The sequence below is a fragment of the Diabrotica virgifera genome, chromosome 9 (assembly GCF_917563875.1).
Source record: "Diabrotica virgifera virgifera chromosome 9, PGI_DIABVI_V3a".
In the NCBI taxonomy this organism is placed as follows: Eukaryota; Metazoa; Arthropoda; class Insecta; order Coleoptera; family Chrysomelidae; genus Diabrotica; species Diabrotica virgifera.
The window spans coordinates 159,319,908-159,341,093 of NC_065451.1; the positions used below are offsets into that span (position 1 = coordinate 159,319,908).

At 33.5% G+C, this 21,186-nt stretch overlaps 1 protein-coding gene across 4 annotated transcripts in view; it reads right to left on the reverse strand.

Moving 5' to 3' along the window:
- LOC126892658 (nose resistant to fluoxetine protein 6-like) overlaps positions 1-21,186 on the reverse strand; it is a 149,692-nt gene that overhangs the window by 79,215 nt on the left and 49,291 nt on the right. For all 4 annotated transcript variants that reach the window (XM_050662300.1, XM_050662299.1, XM_050662298.1 and 1 more), the window contains exons 5-6: positions 8,248-8,414; positions 4,477-4,645 (exon numbers count right to left, since the gene is read on the reverse strand). In XM_050662300.1, coding sequence (XP_050518257.1) covers positions 4,477-4,645; positions 8,248-8,414 — 336 coding nt within the window. The remainder of the gene's footprint in view (positions 1-4,476; positions 4,646-8,247; positions 8,415-21,186) is intronic.

Sequence of the window (21,186 nt, forward strand, 5' to 3'; positions counted from 1 at the left end):
TAATTACTTCCCTAAAATTTTAGTTGAAAATTAAAGATTTTGTTTGGAAAACCCGAATTGTTCGACGAAAATTTCCGTCAAAGGAAATCGGAAAAAAATATCTATGTGCAGAATTAAATTATTACAGTGAATGTTTTTGGCTTAACGTTAAAATCTTCTGAGTTACAGAGCAATAATTGAAAAAAAGATTTCGGAGCGCTAATTTGTTTATAAACCAAGTAGCACACGTTCTGATGACTTTGCATAGCTATATTACTAATATATAAAATCTTAAGATTTGATTCTAGCATGTCCAGCAATAAAATAGCTGGTACATAATTTTCCTTGTTTTATACTAATTTTCCCAGATTATTACCTTACATTTTTCATTGTGTTGATAATTCACGTTGTGTAAATCCTCAATTATTATGTTTCTAATTTAATACTATTCTATCTAATTCCTCGAAAACCAGCAAATTTCCATAATATAATACCTTTTGCTTTAGTTTTCATTGCAAGAAACAAACAAAACGCATCTCCTAAACTAAACCTAACCTCGCTTTCGGCCATTCATTCATGTCCGTGTCACAATAATTTCGACTCGAAATATTATAACATCAACTAATATCAACCACTTTTTTGGAGTCGCTATTAATTTCGATAGTCGCTATTTTGTGACGTCATTTCGTTAATTCAACTAAAATCCACAAGGCTCGCACAGTCGCATTTCAACGTCGCCATATTGATTGCGACTCGTTTTCAGTCGAAATTTGAATTAGAATTGGGGCCTGGACGTGCACCCCATTTACTTCCCGTTAGCTTTCTGAGTACGCTGTTCCCAGTTGTTACCTTCCCTCTCGTTTTTATGCAATGTTGTGTGTAGGTAGGTACCGGTCCACAGTTACTCTTGCTTAGGTTAGGGGTTAGGTTGGTCTGTGTGTTCTAATATATTACCATTCCACGCTATTAGTCCAGAGTAATAAGGATTTTCTCGGGACACTCGAAGATCCAGGTAGCTGACTACTTTTTTAGTTATTGTAGACCTATAAGGAAGAAAACCTACCTGTTTCCTGCCTAGAGTTCGCAAAACAATAATAAATGTTAATAATAATTATTAACAATTTAGTGCAAAAATCGCGATTTTTTCAATTTTTTGCACTTCATTCAAAAGCTAAATAGTTGACATAAAATTACAAAATTCAGTTTTTTAGAACATTGAAAAACGTTCAAAATGCCGATTTTTGAAATTTAAAAAGTTAATTTGTTGCTACGCAAACTGCAAAATAAGTGAAAATCGATATTTGTTAATAACTTTTACTAAAACTACCTTATAATTTTTGTGTTTTACCCAAAGTTGGGTATTGGCATACTTAACAAACCTTCAAAATTTGAGATCGATCCATTAATTAGTTTAAGAGTTATTCTATTTGTTTATCCCAGAGACCTTTATTTTGCAATAAGATAAGACAGAAAATAATGAAGATAGGGCAATTCTGAGCATGCGAAATTAAAGTAGAAGCGTGATATTATCAAAATGTACCTATTAAAAAAATAATCAATATAGTCAAAAATCCTAATTCCAAATTTTTGAAATTTTGTAGTTTATAAACATTTAGAATAACTTTAAAAATGTTGTTTTTTATCTATCTGTTAAATCTTTTTTAATATTCGAAAAGATAGTATTTTAAAACGACATTTCAAATGAAAAAAAAATTTGGCCTGGGTTCATTTGGGACAAAGTTAGACATATGAATTTTTTAATTCACAGCTAATTTGTTTATAATAATTAAGGAATCTCATTAATGCCATTTTAAAGAATGGGATTTGTATTTTTTCTTAAAAAATTTGCACAAACATTGCAGCACCCTCTACGATTTTTCAAAAATGTAGTTCAAACGATTACTAGGGGGAACCTACAAATCAACCGAGTTAAAATACTGAAAAATCAATTTCAAACGAATATAATTTTCTGTATCTCTGGATCAACTCAATGGATTTTGATCTTTATTTTTTAATTTGTATGTAATTTCTATGTAAATTACAAATATGCAATTTGTTTATAAATCTATTAATTAATAAACAGTCTAATTTGTTTAAACCATTCTTGAAAAAATATTTTTTTACAACAATCTATTTTTTAATCATAGTATCATTAATGATCATAGAAAAAGTTATAGTACACTTTGATAAGTAAATGATTTTTATTAGATAATTATTTATTGAAAATAATTTATTTACTAAAGTATACCTTAACTTTTTCTATGATTAATAACGAGAGTATGATTAAAATCATGGATTTTTGGGAAAAAAATTATTTTTTCAAAAATTGTTTAAACAAATTAGTCTACTTGTTAATTAATAAATGTCTAGACAAATTGCATATTTGTAATACACAGAAAAATTACATATAAATTAAAAAAAGAACGATCAAAATATATTCAGTAGATCCCGAGATATAGAAAATGATAATTGTTTTAAGTTGCCTTATGTAGTTTTTGAACTCGTGCATTTGTCGGCTCCCAGCTCCCCCTTCATTTACCACGACTAGTCACAAATTGAACTGCATTTTTAAAAATTCGTGTTAAATACTAGCTTTTCTAATATGCAAAATGATTTTTTCTACGGACAATATTTTTAAAGTTATTCTAAATGTTTATAAACTACAAAATTTCACAAATTTGGCCTTAGGATTTTTGACTATGTTAGACAATTTTTTTATCTTTTTTTAGTACATTTTGATAGCATCAGTTTTCTACTTTTGTTTCTGATATACATAAATGACATCTCTAGTCTGAACATTAAAGGTAAAATATGTCTCTTTGCAGATGATACTAGTATTACTTGGAGTAACACGGATATTATGGATCTTCGCAATACCATAGCTACAGACCTAGTCACCATTAAATCGTGGTGCGATTCGAATCTCCTGTTATTTAACGTTTCTAAAACCAAAGTCCTACCTTACAACAGTATGATGCAACCTTTAGTACTTAATAACAACAGTCTAGAGGTAGTTGAATCGGTGAAGTTCTTAGGGCTTATTGTGGATAAGTCTCTAAAATGGAACTTGCACATTGATACCTTACACAAAAAATTAAGTTCTGCTTGTTTTGCGCTAAGATCAGTTGCTACGGAAATGAATTTGTCAACATCTAGGACCGTTTATTATGCCCTTTTTGAGTCTCATCTTCAGTACGCTCTTCCATTCTGGGGTATGTGTTGTGCGACTCAATTTGAGAGTATTTTTAAACTACAAAAGAGAGCTCTTCGTTACTCCCTGAGACTCAATAGCAGAGTTCATTGCCAATAATTCTTAAAAAAAATTTAAAATATTAACTCTTCCTTCTTTGTTTGTTTTTGAATCCGTTTGTTTAATCCGTAAACATGCATCAGAAGGTCCAGAGAGACCCACTCACAACTATCCCCTTAGAAACGTGGAGCATAATCTTTATCTGCCAACCCCACGGTCTAAGCTGGTTAAGTGCTCTATACTATACAATTCGAGAAAAATGTGCAATCTCCTGCCATCTAACATCAAATCTATTGCAGCATTTCCCGCTTTTAGCAAGGCCTTGAAAGCTTATTTGCTAGAGAGAGCTTTTTATACAGTGAATGACTTTTTTATAAACGATTTGAATTCAGCAAATTGATTTGCAGGATTATTACTTTCGAGTAATTTTGTACATATTTGCAGCGGCATAGAACTTTTGATTTACTTTCCCTTTCCCTTTTCCTCGTTCGCCTTCTTTTTACTCTGACGTTGAATACATATTGTTTGCAAAATTTTTAATTTTTTAATGTGTATTTAATAACTATAAAATTATATTAAGTAGTATAACTCACGCCATTTACTTGGTGTCTGTTTCTGTTTTTGTTTTGTTTGTAGTTTTTTATTATTATTTGTTTTTTATTATATATTTTTTTATTTTGTATAAGCTTTGTCCACAAATTGGTAAAATTGTTTGACAATAAAACATACCTTACTTACTTACTTACTGTTATAAGTTTTTCTTCTAAGCCTTCTTCAGTGTTTTCTGTTAGTGCGAGGACTTGACCGGTACAAGATTTGCCGGGTCTGAATCCTCCTTGTTGTCGGATGAGGTACAGTAAAGTTGATACCCTGAATTGAGAGTGTCGTTTAATTTGCGAAGCAATGTTTTGTAACTTACTGTGTCATAGGCTGCTGTCAAATCTACAAAAGCAGCCCCTGTTATAAGTTTTTCTTCCGAGCCCTCTTCAATGTTTTCTGTTAGTGCGAGGACTTGACCGGTACAAGATTTGCTGGGTCTGAATTATCCTTGTTGTGGGATGAGGTGCTTGTCGACATTTTTTTCTTTTCTAGCGAGGATGAGTCTCTCGGATAGTTTGAAAAAGTGACACAACAGCGACATAAGTCTGTAGCTATAATTGCGGTCAATAATAAGTAGGAATGCAGCCAAAGTAATAAATTTTTAAGCAATTTTTATAAAACCATTTCAGTGTGACATTTGTACTTACCATATTCTCAGCATCTATCAAGTTATTTACAAACAATAAGTTAGTCCACATATTTTTCCTACAATTTAAATATTCCTTTCCAACAATCCTGTTCCAGTTTGGACCATTTCCTAAGTGGCGCCACCAAGTTACATTAAAAAGTAGGACTACTGCTAATGGCGGTATCAACCTAAAAGGTAAAAAAGAAGAACGTGGCATTTGCGGAGTGCCGACAGAAGTGAATACTTCTTATAGATTTAGTTATATTCGATTTTATTTAATCCGTTTCTATTCGATTCGATTCGATTAGATTCGATCCGATTCGATTTATTTTATTCATTTTATTTAATTTTGTTCCCTTTTCTATAATTTTTTAACTTTATCGAATTTGATTTATTTTTAATAAATTTTATTTAATTCAGTTTTATTTAATTTTTTGTAATTTTATTAAATTTTAATTAATTTTCTTCAATCATATTTAATGTGATTAAATTTTTTAATTTTTTTAAATTTCATTCAATTTTCTTAGTTTTATTTATTTTTTTGTATTAAATTTTTATTAATTTTACTTATTTTATTAGCTTACTTTATTTCAACTTACCTACTTTTTTTAATTTTACTTAATTTTCGTTCATTTTTTGTAATTTTATTTTATTCTATTTTATAGTATTTAATTTTTTTAATGTAATTTAATTTTATTTACTTATTTTTTTTAAATTTTGTTTATTTTTATTTACTTTTATTTAAGTATATTTAAATTTATTTAATTTTTATTAATTTTATTAATTTTAATTAATTTCACCTAATCTTTTTTAATCATTTAATTTCTTGTTATTTTTATTAATTTTAATTAATTTTATTTATTTTTATTTAATTTTATTTAATTTTTATTTAATTTTATTTTATTTTATCAACACCTACTTAACACCTACTAATCAACAGTAATGATAGAAGAACTCAAAAGGAACATTATGAGCTTAGTAAAATGTTCGTAGGTTTATTTTTGGACAAGATATAGAGATATCAATAGCGCACTCTGAGGCGCAAGATTGGCCTCCAGCGAAAAAGTTCGCACCTATCGATACAAATTATAATTTATACATCAATACTCTATTTTCGTTTTTCATTTTTGAAGATTCTCATACAATTTGACCTTCTTCTTCTTAACGTGCACTGTCAAGTCCCCTTGACGTTGGCGATTAACATGGCGAAACTGTCTCTGTCTCGAGCTATTCTAAATAGTGGTTCTGCGTTCTTTATTCCTGTCCACTCTCGGATATTCTTCAACCAAGAGGCCTGCTTTCTACCAATTCCCCTGCGTCCTTCGATTTTACCCATCATATTAGTTGAAAAATATTATACCGGTCTCCCCTGACTACGTGTCAAAAATAGGCCATCTTTCTATATTTGACGTTATCATGCAGCTCGCGGGGGGATATCAATGTGATTTCTGCAGGCAGAAGTCAACAATAGATCAGATCTGCGTTTTGAGACAAATCTTGGAAAAGACTAGTGAATTTAATATAGAAACACATCATCTCTTCATTGACTTTGAGAGTACCTATGATAGTATCCATCGAGAATTTCTGATCAACGCCCTGAAAGAGTTTAATATTCCAACTCATCTCATTGAAATAGTAAAAGAAACACTTAAAGTACAAAGCAGGGTTCGAATTCAAAACGCACTAACAGATACAATCCATGTTAGAACGGGCCTACGACAGGGAGATGCCCTATCCTGTATTCTATTCAACATCACATTAGAGAAAATAATTAGAGAGTCAAAAGTCAACACCAGAGGAACAATAATAACAAAAACTGTACAAATATTGGCATTTGCAGATGATGTTGATATCATAGCTAGAAGCAAAAGAGAAATGATAGAAGCATTTAATGCTATAGAAAGAGCGGCACAAAGCAGTGGCCTAAATATTAATGAAATGAAAACCAAATACATGAAGGCCAGCAAATCGACAGGCCAAAGAAACCTACAGAATCTGACAATAGGAGACTATAACATCGAAAGCGTAAAATTTTTTACATATATATCTAGGTTCACTAGTTACCGCAGATAACAATGTCAGCGAAGAAGTTAAGAGAAGAATACATATTGCTAATAAAACATATAATGGACTCATTAAACATCTAAGATCTAACAACATTACGAGAAAAACCAAATGCAAAGTATACAAAACCCTGATAAAACCGGTCCTTATATATGGATCAGAGACATGGACACTGACGAAAAGCGATGAGAACTTATTAGGTACGTTTGAACGAAAATCCTTAGACACATATATAAGGGGGTGTAAGAAAATGACGTATGGCGCAGAAGATATAATTTTGAACTATACGCAGCATACAACGAACCCGACGTCATAACATCCATAAAGATCGGACGTCTGCGCTGGATGGGCCATGTTGAACGAATGTTGGAGACCAAAACACCAAAACACATAATGAAGCAAACACCAGTAGGGAGAAGGTCAAAGGGAAGACCCAAACTTAGATACATGGAACAAGTGGAACAAGATCTGAAAACACTTGAGATTACCCACTGGAAGAACAAAGCAAGGAACAGAACAGAATGGCGGAAAATCCTAGAACAAGCCAGGACCCAAAAAGGGTTGTCGAGCTACTGATGATGATGATGCAGCTCGCGGGCAGCATTTGCTTTCTTAAGGACTGCCACATTTGTCAGCATAGACGTCCATGGTATTTTCAGTGTACATCTGTGCAGCCACATTTCAAAGGCCTCTAAACGATTAATGGTGGATATTTTTAATGTCCATGCTTCGACACCATAAAAGAAGACTGATCAAATGTAACATTTAATCATGCGCTTTAGAAGTTGAAGTTGCAAGTTATCATTACAGAAGAATGACCTCATTTTTAAAAATGTCGTGCGGGCTATCTCGATTCTACATTTTATCTCTTTATCTGGATCTAGTTGTTCAGTAATATGGCAACCAAGATATTTAAAACTGGGTACTCTTTGAATTATATGACCATCAACATGTAACCGTGAATCTTGATGGGCCAAACGGCTAAATACCATTTATTTTGTTTTTGAACAGTTTATGTTTAGGCCAAACTCTATTCCCACTGTGTCAATGGCATTTAAGCGGTGTTGTAATCGATTCATATCATCACTTAAAATAACTGTATCGTCTGCATATCTGATTGTATTTATCAGAATTCTATTAACTTTTACACCCCATTCCAAATTATGCAGCGCTTTCTTAAATATTATATCTGAATATAAATTGAATAACAGAATAACAGTGGAGACAGTATACAACCCTGTCTGACACCTCTTTGTATTTTGCATATTTCTGTTGATTTTCCATTTATGCAAGCTGTCGCTGTTTAACGCCTGTAGAATTTTTCTATGATTCGTAGGTACATTTTGACTATCAACCCCTTTTTCCTTTAATATTTTAATTAATTTGTGATGTTGTACTCGATCAAAGGCCTTCTCATAGTCAATAAATACAGCAAAGACGTATTTCCTTTGATCTCGGCATTTCTGCAATAATACATTTAGTGCAAAGAGGGCGTCCCGGGTTCCCAGTCCATTTCTGAAGCCAAATTTTGTTTCAATTTGATCATATTATATAGTTATTACAATTATATCATCATAAAGTATCTTGCAGCACCTTTCTGTCTATTTACTTTTTCTTCGATTTTTTGTTTGTACTGAGAAAAAAACATAGTTGTGTAAAAATGTGTAAAAAAAGTTTTGTTTTTGAATAAAAGTAAAGAAAAATAATTATTTATAAAATACCTTACCTTAAATATCGCTCAACAAACAGCATTACCAAAACATTGAGTGTAAGTTTTCTTTTTTCAAAATGAGAAAAAATTCCATATGATAAGAAGGTGGAAGATAAACAAAACATTGTGGAAACACACATCGGCCCACTTGATAAAAAAATGCTACCAATAGATGAATTCATCTAAAAAACAAATAAGTATTGCATAATCTTCACTGATGATGCATAAGGATGCTGAAATAGTTGCTATATGGAGATGGTAGTCCGACTCTGAATCGAATATAAACAAAACCTGCCTTGAACCCTTTTTAATCTTTTTCATTTTACTCAGTTTTTGAGTATTTAGAAACTGTTTTTCGGTCCTTTTCCTAGACGAAGAGAAGGTAAATGCGTGGCCTAAGTGTCCTCTATTTGCTTTCTCCTATTTTCGTCGTCTCTACGTGATTATATATTGTAAAATCCGGAGATATGGGATGCAGCCAGAAAGCAGTTTATTAACGAAAAGTCTTAGATTTAAAATATTGTTTATTATATTTTTATTTCAATTATTCTAATTGTTTAAAAAGTAGTAAACTTTGTATCTGGGGCTTTTCGTTGTTTTCCTCGTAATACGAGAGATGTCGCTGATTTGCGTCTCAAAAGGTGGGTTCATTGCATCGCGATGTTTTGCCTTAAAAGAGGCAGAATGTTTATATTCCCTTCAGAGTTGTGACTGCATAATCTTCACTGATGATGCATAAGGATGCTGAAATAGTTGCTATATGGAGATGGTAGTCCGACTCTGAATCGAATATAAACAAAACCTGCCTTGAACCCTTTTTAATAAATAAGTATTAATAAACATGTTTAGTAATGGATAAATTAAATATAAATAATCAAAGAATCAGTAAATATAGACAGTAACGGATATTTTGAGAGGCCGAACAAATTTGATTTGAATCAAAAATGAATAACCATTTTCAATGTCGTTGTAACACGAAACTACAGCCACATCATCATTCCAGTCCAATCAGAGAGTGCAGCAAGCACCTCTACCGGTTTCGAAACTTATTAGTCTCTCATCAGGAGGCACATATGCTGCTCTCTCTGACCCAACTAGAACAAACCCCGGCGTGCAGTCACGGATTGCAACAAACGAAATGGCAGAGAGGCCCTAGCGGCAACTGCTAGCGAAAAACTAAGTTTTCAATCTAATAGCAAATAAAACAACATATAAAAATGTTACTCTACATCCTACCAGATTGAAAACAATGGGAACCTTCTCTGGTAACACCTCCGAGACGTCTACAATTTGCGATCCATAACGGATGCTGAGACTAAGGAAGATGACGGAATTTTTACAATTTATAATTCACGTCTCATCTGCTCAGCGCGGTAAAGTTCCAACGAGAATGGTTCCTTTCGTACTCCAATCAAAGCAAACATGTAAATCAAAAATGAGTAACCATTTTCAATGTCGCTGCAACAGATTGGTGATGCAATTCAGATATCTGTAAAGGACTTGAGGAGTCAGATCAACAAAGCATCTGCATTGTCAGGAAACCTGCGGGAGGTAGTCTGGTCAAATCTGTATATGCAAAGAGGTGAGCAAAGATACCAACAAAACGAAATAGATGCTAAACCCTAAGAGCACTAGTGGCGGAAACAAGAAGAGATAGGGTGAAAAAATACAAACATTAGAGAACAATGCAAAATTCAAGATATTGTAAGATGAGGAAGGCAGCGCAAGAGGATGTGGTACAGCCATGTAAGACGAATGGATGATAACAGACTCCCAAAAATTGCCCTAGAAAACAAACCACCTAAAAGATGGAGGGATAGTTGACAATCTACCTCCCAGGAAATTAACCAGAGGCAGCTTCAGAATTAAACAGATTGAAAGATCTCCAAGAAGTAAAAGGAGAAGAAAATTAAGGATTCACTAAAGAGCAAAAACGTGCAAACTTTATAACAATACTGTGCCAAGTGCTTAGTTAAGCCTGGGTTTCCTCGAAAGCTGCACCAACAAACTGCGTTCGTAACACTGCGATAAATGACGTCAGATTACGGTGAAAAATTCAAGGTTCTTCACTGCGGTAATGGAATGTGCAAACTCAGCAAGCGGTGGCTTCCAACGCATCCTTGGAAACCATCGCTATTATTTTGCGTGGTACAGTTTTTTATGGCGTCATTCATCGCAGTGTTACGGTCGCAGTTTGTCGGTGCCGCTTTCGAGGAAACCAACGCTTTAGACTCGATGTACATTTGCGTATTTTCAAGTTGGGTGCACGCTGTTTTCAAGCCAAGTTTCCCGTCAGCACACATTTGAACGATTTCTCGAGGTCAGTATACGCCAGAAATAAAGAGATGTGAATCTACGTTGAAATCGATAGCGTGGTCAACGTGTACTGAATGATTGCCCATCACAGACTGAAAAACCATGTGGCGTACCACGTGCACGTGGCGGTATAGTAGAAACTGGAGTACTCTCGGTCCACGTCGCTTGCAAATCATTCTACCTTAACTTTAAAGAGATGGCTTTTGAATGTTCTTGGATAACCGTTATTTGTATAATTGCAAATTATTAATTCAGTTAACAAATGTAATAATTTTTTCACTAAGTATGTATTCAGTGATTGTAATAATTTATATGTACAACAAAAACTAATACTCAATCGAGAAAAGAGGAAAAGTGTTAAAGTGATTTTTTAATAATATATTGTTACTATGGAACCCTTACAATTTTGAACATCTCTAACAACAAAATACTTGGATCACAGATTATATCCTCGTGTATTTTCTGGTTGGATCTTCCATAAATAATAAACAATAAATAACTTTTTATTAAGTTCACGTCTTAAATCAATTATTTACTAAAAATACAGTATCAATATTATTTAATGAACAACTCAAAATATTCCCGATGCCATGTCAAATATTTTAAAACTGTCACTGTCTTGTCATCATATTCTATTTGACTCAGTGCGTTGTATGACAAAGAAAGCGAATGTTCGATTTGGAAAATATCACCACGGACATAATGTCCATTTTTTTCGGATCCTGAAAAAACTAATAAATATTTTTAAAAAATTTAGACGCAGAATGAAAGACTAAATTATTAGCGAGGGTTAAAGTCCCTTAGAATATATAAAAAGTTTCTTTTGAATGAGATATTTGAAATTAAAAATCACACTACATTTTCTCGTAGTTTTTCACCCCTGTAACTTATTAAAATAAACATTATAGAAGTTTTCAGGGACTTTCGGCCTACGGTAAGAACGTAATATTTCATTCTGAGTTTAAATTTTTCAAAAATACTTATTAGTTTTCTCAGGATTCGAAAAAAATGACTCCCCATTTAAATACCATTGCAACCGAAAATACGTACCCATCCCCTTAAAATTAAAGTTTTCTAAAATAATTGGATGTCAAGTAAACGCGAGCTTAAACATTTGGCTTAAAAACCTTGACAAATGAATCAGTGGGGGATTTCTAATTACTATAAATGAATAGTCGCAGTAAATGCTAATTATTTATGCATTTCGTTTGAGCACCTCTGCAAGTATAGGCAAGTATATGTAGGTACTTGGCATGTGTACGAATAATCGTGATCCCTTTGACTAGGGTAATTTTTACCGACAACAACTGAAAAACCAACGAGTGGCAACGAATCACAAATACCATGGTTTGTTTTTAAACCAAGAGGGGTAAACTAAAAAGACAGATTTACAACCAAAAAAGTCACTAGAAAAATCACCAAATACATCGACGCTGCCAAGCCAAAACGGCATAAACGCCAAAATGACCACTTTTTAGTTAGCTGCACTAAAAAATAGGATTTTAATTTCCGCACCAGACAGTCAACGCGGAATAACCGCAGAAAAAGTGAAATAGGTGTAATATAGGTTTAAAATTTTTATAAACGCCAGTCTAGTCACGCACGTGAACACCGACGTGAACACCGATTGACATAATCGCCAGTGCCCGTAAGATTATCATTGTGTACAGTTCGGTCCAGTAATAATAGTAAAGGTATGTATTTTTACAATTTTTATGGATAAGTAACATGGTATTATCTACCTTTGCAATATTTTCAATTTGTATTGATTTTTGAAGCGTAAACACACTGAATTTCTTTAAAAACTATGAGGCGTTTATGCCAAAATCACATATTTACATCGTGGTTGACACAAGTGCCATTCCTCAATGGTATTCTTATGCAGGTTTCTTATTTAAAAATTGCGCAAATAAAAAGTTTATTTTAAAATATTATATTGTAACTTTGTACTAGTGTGATGAACAATTCATTTTGTACTACAGCATAGAGTTCAAATCAATTTTATATAGCTAAAAATGGCGATCGATTTTTGGCGTTTATGCCATTTTTTGTTGCACATGAATAGCAGAAGTAAAAAAATAATGGCCTTACTAAATGAAAATAAAACATATACCGAATCAGTACAAAATGATATACTGACTGACAATAATCCCCCTATATTTCCCTTAGAGGTTTATGACAGTTATAATGCCAACATTGCAGAAGCTTTTAGCAATGACATTATCATCTTTGAGGAACCACCAGACGTTGCAGTAGAAGAAGAAATATTTAGTCACGATCTCACATCATGTTTCAACTTAGCAGCAGATAATGGTTTGGATGCCGTTATAAGTAGTGATCAAAATAAGGAAGATACAAGCAATCAAATCAATACAGATGTTGAACCAAATATTGACAGTGATTATGAATTAGAATCCACTACTTATTATTAGATATCCACTTTTAAGTATTTCATATTTACTTTTAAGTATTTCATCCTAGCACCAAAACATGTTTAAAGAATTTAAGGTTTTGTTTTTAACTTAGAATGTATTTTTGATTAATAAAAAATAAACCCTATCAAAAATCTTCGTAATTTCATCATTTTTCTTGTTGGCATAAACGACAATTTTTGAGTTTCGTTTCTTTTTTCATTAATGGCATATATCCCTTTTAAGCGCCATATTGACTAAACTTACAACGATGCGATCGACACAAACGCCAGAGATAAGTTTGGCATATTCACCAATGTTATATCTTGATTGGACATAAGCGCCATTTTATAGTTTTTAATTTATTTCAGACAGTATTTTCAGCCACATTAATGTTCATAATATATTAAAATTTGAAAAAAAATCACCAATTTTTTTGAATCACTGTGCAGATAAGCAGAATTGGTAAAAATAAAAATAATCAGTTTTTTGTTTTTCCTGAAAAATCAAGTTAATGTCGTTTATGCCGTTTTGGCTTGACAGCGTCGACATCTTTTTTTGGTTGATCATATCGGCTTTCGATGGTAATCCATAAATATTATATTATACTAATTATACGTCGCTAAAGAATACTAAAAACAACAGTTGTTTTTTATATAACATACTAAAAATCTAAAAATTAAAGGAATAACACAGAAAACTCAAGAAAACGCTGATATACTGAATTTGCTCAGCCGAGACACGACTGTCGTTGGTAGTTTGACCGCTGGTAGTGACGTTGGTAATTCTTTTTTGGGAAGTTAGGTCTCTAGACGTGACTGGAAAGTACTACACAACCAAACATACCTGCTCATAACCAATGTTATTAATAGTAAATAGACATAAATAACATAAACCTTAACGCCAATCAATAATTATTTATTTAGGTACAGCATTATAATGTATTGACAACAAATGAGAAAATTTATTTATTATTTGAAATAAAAATATTTTGTGAAATAAATTCCACAATATATAATGGGCAGTATTTCCAATAATTCTTCTTTTTTTAATGGAAAATTAAGTTGATTTGAGCAGTTAATAGTGTGAGGTAGGAATCTTTGTGCTGTATATTTCCTATTCCGAATGTGTCAAAATGAATCTCGGCTGAGCGAATTCAGTATATAACTTAATTAACCTATGAAATGCCAATAGTGTCAAAATTTCATACATGTCATTAGTGTCAAAATTTTATAACAGTGGAGTAAACTTACCTGTGGTTGAACCAATTACAAACAAGCATTACTGCGCGGTAAATTTTGATTGCTCCTCCTGGTTTAAAAATAGACCATAGTAACCCACTCACACGACATGGCAAGTACAAGCAAGTATAACGATTATTCGCCAAGTATACGAGTCGTTTGCTTTATGAAGAACAGTATTTCTTCTGTTCGAATCAAAAGTAGGTTAGGTAATTTAATAATTTCAAGCAATTTGGATTTAGAAATGGTTTATGGTAGGGGAGCCCAAGCGGGGATTTTTGCAGTTACTCGAGCGCGTCAGATTATCATATGGGGAGAAACGTGGTACCCTGCAGATGTACCTCTGCCATATATTGGCTCTTAACACAGGGGAGTTCGTTTAGGGGGGCCCGAAATAAAAAATCTATCCTTAAAAATACTCGAAATTGTCAGATTAAGATAAGGTAAGTTAAGTACATGCAAAACAGTGTATATTTAAAAAATCTGACGATTTGATCGGGGCGTAAGGAAATTGGTAAGTCACAAAGTTTCACAAGAAAAAAGCGAATATTTCGCGAAATGAACGTCAGATTGAAAAACTAAAAACTACACGTTCAATATTTTTCAAAAATCTATCGAAAGATACCAAACATGACCCCTCACAGAGAGGGATGAGGGGTAAATTTAAAATTTTAAATACAAATCACGCGATATTTACCAAAATAAACATCAGATCGAAAAACTGCAAAATACACTTATTTAATATTTTTGAAAAATATATCGAATGGTACCAAACGCGACCCCACGCGGAGTTGGGGTGGGGGTACTTTAAAATCTTAAATGGGAGCCCCCATTTTTTATTGCAGATTTGGATTCTCTGCATAAAAATAAGCAACTTTTATTCGAAACATTTTTTCTAATTATGGATAGATGGCGCTATAATCGAAAAAAACGATTAATGGAAATGGAAAATTAAATTAAAAAATGGCAAGCGCCCGCTAAAATGGAAAATTTTACTTAACTTTTTTTGGTTTTAGGACCTAATAATCACAACCCAATAGGTCCCCAAAGCGCTCGAGTGACTGCACATTTAGCATACTTTGCTCCCCTACCATTAGGAACTAGTGAAGTACTACTTTTTTATGATCGTTGTCTATAAAAAGCTGTGAGTTCCGAAAGAATGTTAATGTTTGTTTCATCGACTTCCAGAAGGCATTCGACCGAGCACAACAAATTATGCATTTTTCGATTTGACTTGATCACTACGATTTAAGAGTACTAAAATACTTATATTATAGTCAATTAGCCTGTATTAAAATTGGGGATAGTCGTAGGTACTGAAAAACTACCCATCGAATGTGGGGTACGACAGGGTTGTGTTTTGTTACCCAGTCCTTTTATTCTATACTCTGAAGAAATGTTTAGAAAAGCTTTGGATGAGAGACAAGAGGGAGTCAGGCTAGGCGGAGAAGTAATCAACAATATCAGATACGCTCACGATACAGCTGTTCGTGCAGACTTAGTGCTGTTTCACATTATAATAATTTAAACGTGCGAGGGTTAGAATGCACGACGACATTCCAATGGTGGCCCATGTAATCATATGGAGTCTTTCTCACTAGACGGTGCGGTGGTTAGAACGTTCGGTGAAGTCGCCGTGTTTATGCCGTCCCTCGCTTACAACAACAGACGGCAGCCGTGCCGACTTTACGCACCCAGGAGCATAGGGGACTTAATGCATCCTTTCATATTATGATACTGTCGTTCAGTCGCACAAAGGTAGTTTCTTTGGTTGTTTGGTACATTATTTTCATTTACACTTTGTGGCTGTTTGAAGTAGGTGCATATATATTTTATATGATGATGTCTCAGATTGATAGTGAAATATTAATAACATCAATTGGAGCGAGACCTGTTCTTTGGGACAAAACAATAGAAATATATAAAGATAGAAACTTGAGAAATGCTTGGAGTGGTGTATGCCGTGCACTTAACAGTGCACGAATTAATTTGAATTAATTAATTTGACGAATTAGGTAAAGAATACATATCTCCCAAGAACCGACACAAACGGATTATCTACGAACTAAATTTTTATGCGCATGTGCCAGATCGGCCATTTCTCAATTTGCCTGAATAGCAAATAATTTTGGTGACATTTGTCTTGTACAGGATCGGCGTTAGTTGTTTGTTTGGCTTGGCTTGGCGTTAGTATTTTGTTTTTGTATCAGTTTGTGGCTCGTAAAATTTTGTAGACTTATTTTCTAGGTTTAAAGTTTAGTTTTTATTTTATTTGTGTATAGTGTATTAGTTTACTAGTGTAGTATTTATTCGTGTGTACATAGTTAAGTTTGGTTAAGTGGCTTATTTACTGTTGGAATAGCTGCGAAACGACGAGGGTTTTCTTGTATATTTCGTGGCTGCCAGACAAGAACAGGGGATGGTTTAAGCCTATTTTCAATCCCAAAAAATCAGGAAAGGTATGTAGCAATTTTGTTATACCTTATTCTTTATCGATAGAGAAGTTTGTTATGTATACATAATGGTAATAATACTGCAGTATAGCGACACGAGTTGTGTTGGAATCATATGAGAGTGAGAAGAAAGACACACAGAATAATTTATTTCTAATTCCACTTTAAATGTACCGTACCTTTCATCAAAACTATTACCCAAGAACTATTATCAAAGCTAGCCCTGCAAAAAATTACGTATGTCTTGTTTTAATCTGAATTTATATCATTGGTTTATCAATTAATTTTGATTAACATTATAAAACATAAAAATTCAGTCAAAACCTTTACACAGAACTTTAATCAAAAATAAAAAAATTAAGAAAATTATTAGTAACAATAATAAATAAAATCAAACAAGATGCTGTATATATATCCACCACCATCTCTACATAACCTAACTTTTCTTGTTAAGTTGACGTACACTGCAAAGTTGACGTAACTGCAAAGTTGACGTAAACTGTAAAGTATATCTGAATTAAGAATAGACATGCACTGTATAGCTATCTCTGTCGTTCAGAGCCACCTTACTTACTTTACTTAGTCCTAAGCCTTTCTACCTTTAGGTGTAAGGCTGGTGGAGTTGAGTTTGGCATTGTAGTCTCCATGCTTTCCGATCTTGCGCTAGGTTTCTTGCACTTTCCAATGTCAATCCCTTTTTCTCGACTTCTTTCCTGATTTCATCTACCCACATAACTCTTGGTCTCCCTCTTTTGTTTTTCCCCTGCACTCTCGTTTCGAACACTCGTTTTGTTAGCCTCTCGTTCGACATTCTACACACGTGCCCGAACCATCTAAGTTGTCCTTCTACTATTTTTTCATTGATTGGTTCTAGTTTTAGGTTTTGTCTAATTGTTTCGTTTCGTATTTTGTCTGTCCTTTTTCTGTTTGCTATTTTCCTCAGGAACCTCATTTCCATAGCATTGACTCTGGATTTTTGTCTCCCCGTCAATGTCCATGTCTCGCTGCTATACATGATTGTTGGTCTAACTACTGATTTAACGACTGCCGTTTTTACTTTTTCCGGTATCCCTTTTTTCCCAAAAAATGTTGTTTTCATAGTGTTAAATAAGCTTCCTGTTCGTCCCATTCTCTCGTTTATTTCCATGTCTTGTTTACCATTTGATTCGATTATTACTCCTAGGTATTTAAAATATTCCACTTGCTCTAGTTGTTTCCCGTCTAATTCTATTGCGTGTGTCTTCCTCGTATTTGAAATTATCATTGTTTTTGTTTTCTCTGTATTAATTTTCATATTTATGTTCGATAGTTCTTCTTCTAGGATTTCAAGATTGTTCTGTAAGTCTTCTCTGTTTTCTGCTATCAATACCATGTCGTCTGCAAATAGTAGCTCCGATAGTTGAGTCTGTTTCATTTGCCAGTATCCTAATGTTAGTTTTCTCATTCTTCTCTTGGCTTTCTTTATCGCTTCATCCAGTACCACTGAGAATAGCAGTGGACTCAGCACGCATCCCTGTTTGACGCCTTGACTTGTAGAAAATTCTCTGGATTCCTCGTTATTGGTTCTTACTGTATTTGTATTATTTTTGTACATATCCTTTATTACTTCTATTATGTGTCTGTCGACTCCCCTTTCTGTTAGTGTCTTCCAAACGTCCTTTCTTCGGATTCTGTCAAACGCCTTTTCCAGGTCAATGAAGCACATATGTATCTCTCTATTTTTCTTGATTACCTTCTCACTTACTTGTCTTAATGTGAATATTAGGTCTTGCGTGCTTCTGTCCTTCCTGAATCCACACTGTGTGTCTTCCATAGTTGTTTCTATTTGTGTTTTTATTCTTGTCTCTAGTATTCTTGCTAATACCTTCCCAGGGATACTTGATATGGTGATACCTCGGTAATTATTACAGTTTCTCTTGTCTCCCTTTTTGTGTATTGGTAATATAATGTCTTTCTTCCAGTCCTTTGGTAATTCTGCTCTATTTATGATATCATTCATTAGTTCTTTCATGCTATCCATTCCCTCTGTCCCCATGAATTTTATCATTTCCGGGGTGATATGATCCTTGCCTGGTGCTTTGCCCAGTTTTACTCTTTCTATTGCTTTCTCTAATTCCTCTCTTGTTATGGATTCCACTTGTTGTTCTTCATTCCTTTCTTGTATCTCCCCTATGTTGTCCTTGTCTACATGAGTTAGCTCTTTGAAATGTTCTCTCCATCTTTCCATTATTTGTTTTTCTTCTGTTAGTACGTTTCCATTCTTGTCTTTTATATTCGGCATCGTGTGCTCTTTCTTTTGTCTGAGTTGTTTTAATGCGCCGTAGAAGAGTTTTTGGTTTTCCCTATAATTTTTTGTCATTTTTTGTCCAAATATCTCCCATGACCTTTCCTTTCCTGCTTTCACCGCTATTTTAACCTCTTTCCTTTTTTCTTTATATGCTTCGTAATCTTCCGGGTGTTTTGTGCTTAGGTATCTTTTCCATTTGTCTTTTTTGTTCTTTATTTTCTCTCGTATTTCTTCCGTCCACCATTCTGTTCTCCTCATGTTAGTGTTTGCTATTTTTGCTTTCCCGCAAGTTTCCTCAGCTGCTTTGATTATGCTGGTTTTTAGATATTCCCATTTTTTTTCTATATTTGTATTTTTTGCCCTACCTTTCAAAGTATTATCTAATTTTTCTTGGAATTTCTTCTTATATATTTCCTCTTTTAATTTGTAACTTTTTATTTTTTCATTTACTACCTTTCTTCTCTTTTCTTCTTTTTCCTCTGTTGTTCTCATTCTCATTATTACTAGATGGTGGTCACTGCCAATCTCCGAGCCTCTTTTCACTTTCGTATCCTGTACTCTTTTCCATTTGTTGCTGCTTACCAAAAAGTAATCTATGATTGATTTTTCGTTTCTGCTGTCTTGTACTCTCGTGTATTTGTGTACTTCTTTATGTTTAAATTTTGTATTTGTTATAACTAGTTTATTCTCCATACATATTTCTATTATTCTTTCACCATTTCTGTTTAGCATTTCTTCTCCTTCTTTTCCCATGCACTCCTCTATTCCGCTGTTGTTGTTTCCGACTCTACCGTTTAGATCTCCCATTACAATTATGTTTTCTTCCCCATTATCAATTTGCATTTGGAGCTCCTCGAAAAATTTATCTTTCTCTTCCTTTCTTGCATCTTCATTTACTCCGTAGGCTGTTATTATTGTCCATATTTCTTCGTCCATCAGTTTAATTTTCACCGATAATATTCTCTGGTTAACATATGTTTCTTCTATAACGTGTTGTAGTCTATTCGGTGCAATTATTATCCCGACTCCTTCTTTTGCTCTCTCTTTTGTATCCGCTCCTACCCAAAGTAACCAATATCCTTTGTGTATTTTCTTAAGACCTTTTCCTTTCATCTTCGTTTCTGTTATTCCTAGTATTTCTATTTTTTGTCTTATCATATCTTCTACCAGTTCTTCCTCTTTTCCATTGATGCTTCTCACATTCCATGTTCCCATTTTTATCTCTCCTTTTTTCTGCAATCTAGCTTTCCCCTTTTTCCTATTTTCATCCTTGTTTACCTTTGCATCATCTTTTTCCCTATCGCTTTTCCCATTCATTGCCTTGGTTGTCATTGTTGTGGGTCCGGTCTCATTATTTTCTTTTAGTTTTTTGAAGTCCCTTCCCCGATATTTCTGTGAGTTAGTATAAGTTTCTCTTTATTATGGTCCCATTTCCACTCCTTTCCATTAATCTCCAGTTTCATATATCCTATCTTCGTAGTATTACCTTTGTCTTTTTCTTCTTTTGCCATTTTCCTAATTTTTGCTTGTATTTCCTTTTCCTTTCTTGTTAAATCTGATTCTATATACACCTTTTGTCCCTGTAGATTTTTCAGTTTTCCTTTGTTTTTTAGTACACTCATCTTATCCGTTAGGTTTTCCATTTCTGCTACAAAGATTTGGTCGCCGATCTTCACCGCTCCTCTCAGTCTGACCTCTAATTTCAGATTTCTTCCTATGAAGTGTTCTACTGACTCCTTTACAGGCTTTCCGTCGGTAGCATCTAGTGTTAGGCCTTTTAATACTATATTATTTCTCCGTCTATCTTTTTCCAATTGTTCTATTCTATTGTTTGCCATTTTTAAACCTTCTTCCAATTTTTCGTTTTTTTCTTTCAGCTCCTTAATATATTCCATCGTTTCTTTTTGGTCTTTCCGTATGGTTCTTATTTCTGCCATCATTTCATCATTTTTCCACATAACTTCCCGCATCATTTTTATCATCTCTTCATTTGTGTCGTTGCTTTTATTCGGTGTTCGTCTCGTCAGGTTACTCTTTACAAAATATAATTTATCTTCTTTATATTTTTTCTTCTTAGATTCTTCGTCGCCACTATCAGATAGTTCTTCATTCTTTCTATAGGTTTCCTTTCGGATTGTTCCTGTTCCGCCACTGGCCATTTTAAATTAAATGTTAACCTCAGCACTAATATAAATATTATTATTATACACTTAGAAGTTTATTTTTATTTCGCACAAGAACGCTTT